We start from the raw sequence: 2,590 nt of genomic DNA, 5'->3' as shown, positions 1-2,590 counted from the left end.
AATCCTCAGCACCACACAAAAATAAATAAAATATATTGCATCCAATTAAAAAATAAATATTTAAAATTTTTTAAAAATTCATAGTTTTGCCAATGAAAGCAAATAATCCAAGTCAATTCTAAGAGCTAAGAAACAATGTATAAATATACATGTTTGCCTTAGTATTTTCAAAAATGTAATTCCCTAATTCAATCTTCTAAACAGCAAAGACAAAATTCCATTCTAAACCAGGCACCGTGGCACACACCTGTAATCTCAGGAACTCGGGAAGCTGAAACAGGAGGATTCTAAGTTCAAGGTCAGCTATATCAACTCGGTGAGTCCCTGTCTCAACATTTTTTAAAAAGCCAGATGCGATGGTGTTCACCTGTAATGCCAGCAGCTCAGAAGGCTGAGGCAGGAGGCTCATGAGTCAAAGCCAGCCTCAATAACATAGCAAGGCCCTATCTCTAGAAACAAAATATAAAAAGTGCTGGGGATGTGGCTCAGTGCTTAAGCATCCCTGGGTTCAATCCCAGATACCAAAAATAAAAAAAATTTTAAATAAACCTGGGATGATGAAGTTCAGGGGTACAATGCCCCCTTGTTTCAATCCCTAGTACCTGCCCCTACCAAAAAAAAAAAGAAAGAAAATCACCCCCTGATTTACCATAGTTAAAAAACTTGATTTAGTGAGATAGTAAAACTTCAACAACCTTTTGAAAAACAATTTCTCACTGCATATTTGAGGTATAATGAGTCCAATTAACAGCAGTCTAAGAACTAAAGAGTAAAGGCTAAAGCAATAACCATGGGTAAAATGTATAAGATAAAATGTTCTCACAAAATTTCAGCCATAAGGAAAAACCAGTCCCTACTTAACACCAACAACTTTGGAAAGTCAATCTGATATAAATCTAGTTCAAGCACAATTAAAGTTATATGTAAAACCATGTCAAGTGACTTGGATATAGCACAGTGGTAAAGAGCTTGCCTAGCTAAAATGCGCAAGGGCTTGTGTTAGACACCTAATGCAATGGCTTAGAAGTATCCCCCAATGATCCATGGTAAAGGCTTGGTTGACAGCCTGTGGTGCTATGAGATGGGAACCATCAAGAGAAAAGTCTGGGGCTGGGTTTGTAGCTCAGCAGTCCAGTGCCTGCCCAGCATGTGTGAAGCACTGGGTTCTATCCTCAGCACCACATAAAAACAAATAAAATTTAAAAAAATATATTTTAAAAAATAAATAAATAAAATAAAGGTTAAAAAAAACGAAGGGACAAAATCTAGTGGAAGGAAGTTAGGTCATTGGGGATGCACTCTTAAAGGAAATATTGGTACCCTATGGCCCTCCTGGCTATCTGCTTCCCAACTGTGTTGAAATGAGCAACTTTGTTCCACCACAGGTTCCCCATAATGTTGGCCTTGCCACAGTCCCAAACCAACAGAGCCAGCTAACCATGTACCAAAATCTCTGAAATTATTTCCTTCCTACCATCTCAGGAATTTTGTCATAGTAACAAAAAGTTGATTAACATCCAGCACCACAAAAAACACAAAACCATGTAAGTTAGGACTTCTATTTTTATAGACTATCACTAGTGGTTTTTTGGATTTGTTGGGGTACTAGGGACTAAACTCAAGGATACTTTCCCACTGAACTACAGCCCCAGTCCTTTTAATTACTTATTTTCAGAGAAGGTTTCCTTAAGTTGATGAGGTTGGCCTTGAACCTTCGTTTCTCCTGCCTCATCCTTCTAAGTGGCAGGAATTATAGGCCTGTGCAATAGTGCCCAGCAGTCACTAGTTCTGACAAAACACATATCACAAACATGCCCAAAAAGGATGCAAAAAGGAAATATAAAAGTAAACAGTAGATGAGTGCAACTTATGCACTTCTAAATTTTAAACATTACTGTTAAGAAGAAAAATTCTTAAAAGTTAGAAAACTGACATTTTTAATACTTACAAGTTGTTCCACATACAGATTTTTCCTTCCCTTCCAGCAAGTCCCACAAATGAATGGAGGCATGTTCATATTGCTCGTTCAGCCTTATAATAAAAATAATAAACAGCTAATTAATTACCTTTCAGTTATTAACAACTGAATACTCAGAAGTTTCTATTATCAAATAGGAGTATACCTTAAGCTCATGTCCCGTTCAGGGTCTACTAACTTGTAGAATTCATCCAACAATGACAATTCCTCTTCAGATAATATTGGTACTCCATTCAACCCTTGTTTCAAGTCAGTTCGCACTTCATCATCTCCCAATTTATCCAAAACATACTGTAGCTCAAGAACAGTTTTTAAACGTTTCTGTTCAGCTTCTTCTCTCATTAGCTGTTCCCGGCGTGCTGTCTTCTTTATTGTTTTCTGAATCTGTAAGAGAATATAAAACTATAAGACACCAAAATTACAGCTTTTAAGTACCTTCCACTAACTTACAAGAAATATTTCTCTCTTCCTTTTTAATGTTTAGCATCAGTTTGGGGATACAAAAAGGTTAGTCTTTTGAAGTCACTGCAGTGTTTTCCTTTCCACCTTTCTCCTTTCTCAAACTTCACAAGAACCAACTAACACAAATTAAAAAAAAAAAAAAAAAAAAAA

The 2,590-nt window shown here is 36.4% G+C and overlaps 1 protein-coding gene across 1 annotated transcript; it reads right to left on the bottom strand.

The window, feature by feature from the left end:
- Positions 1-1,927: 1,927 nt before the first annotated feature.
- Positions 1,928-2,398, bottom strand: LOC107135051 (caprin-1-like). Its single transcript, XM_015477012.2, has 2 exons — positions 2,124-2,398; positions 1,928-2,031 (listed from the first exon to the last, which is right to left on the bottom strand). The coding sequence occupies exons 1-2, from the start codon at positions 2,318-2,320 to the stop codon at positions 1,938-1,940; spliced, it is 291 nt and encodes a 96-aa protein (XP_015332498.1). The 5' UTR covers positions 2,321-2,398; the 3' UTR covers positions 1,928-1,937.
- Between the last annotated feature and the right edge of the window lie 192 nt (positions 2,399-2,590).

This window comes from Marmota marmota, unplaced genomic scaffold (assembly GCF_001458135.2).
Source record: "Marmota marmota marmota unplaced genomic scaffold, marMar, whole genome shotgun sequence".
NCBI classification, from domain to species: domain Eukaryota; kingdom Metazoa; phylum Chordata; class Mammalia; order Rodentia; family Sciuridae; genus Marmota; species Marmota marmota.
The sequence above is the reverse complement of the archived record's forward strand: the minus strand, read 5'-3'. Positions and strand labels throughout refer to the sequence as shown.

What these genes read in the sequence shown, in the direction of transcription:
- LOC107135051 (XM_015477012.2), bottom strand. Translation starts at nt 2,320, where the DNA reads ATGAGAGAAGAAGCTGAACAGAAACGTTTAAAAACTGTTCTTGAGCTA. An exon ending in GAACGGGACATGAGCTTAAG is followed by an intron (nt 2,032 to 2,123) that starts GTATACTCCTAT and finishes TTTTATTATAAG; the next exon opens with GCTGAACGAGCAATATGAAC.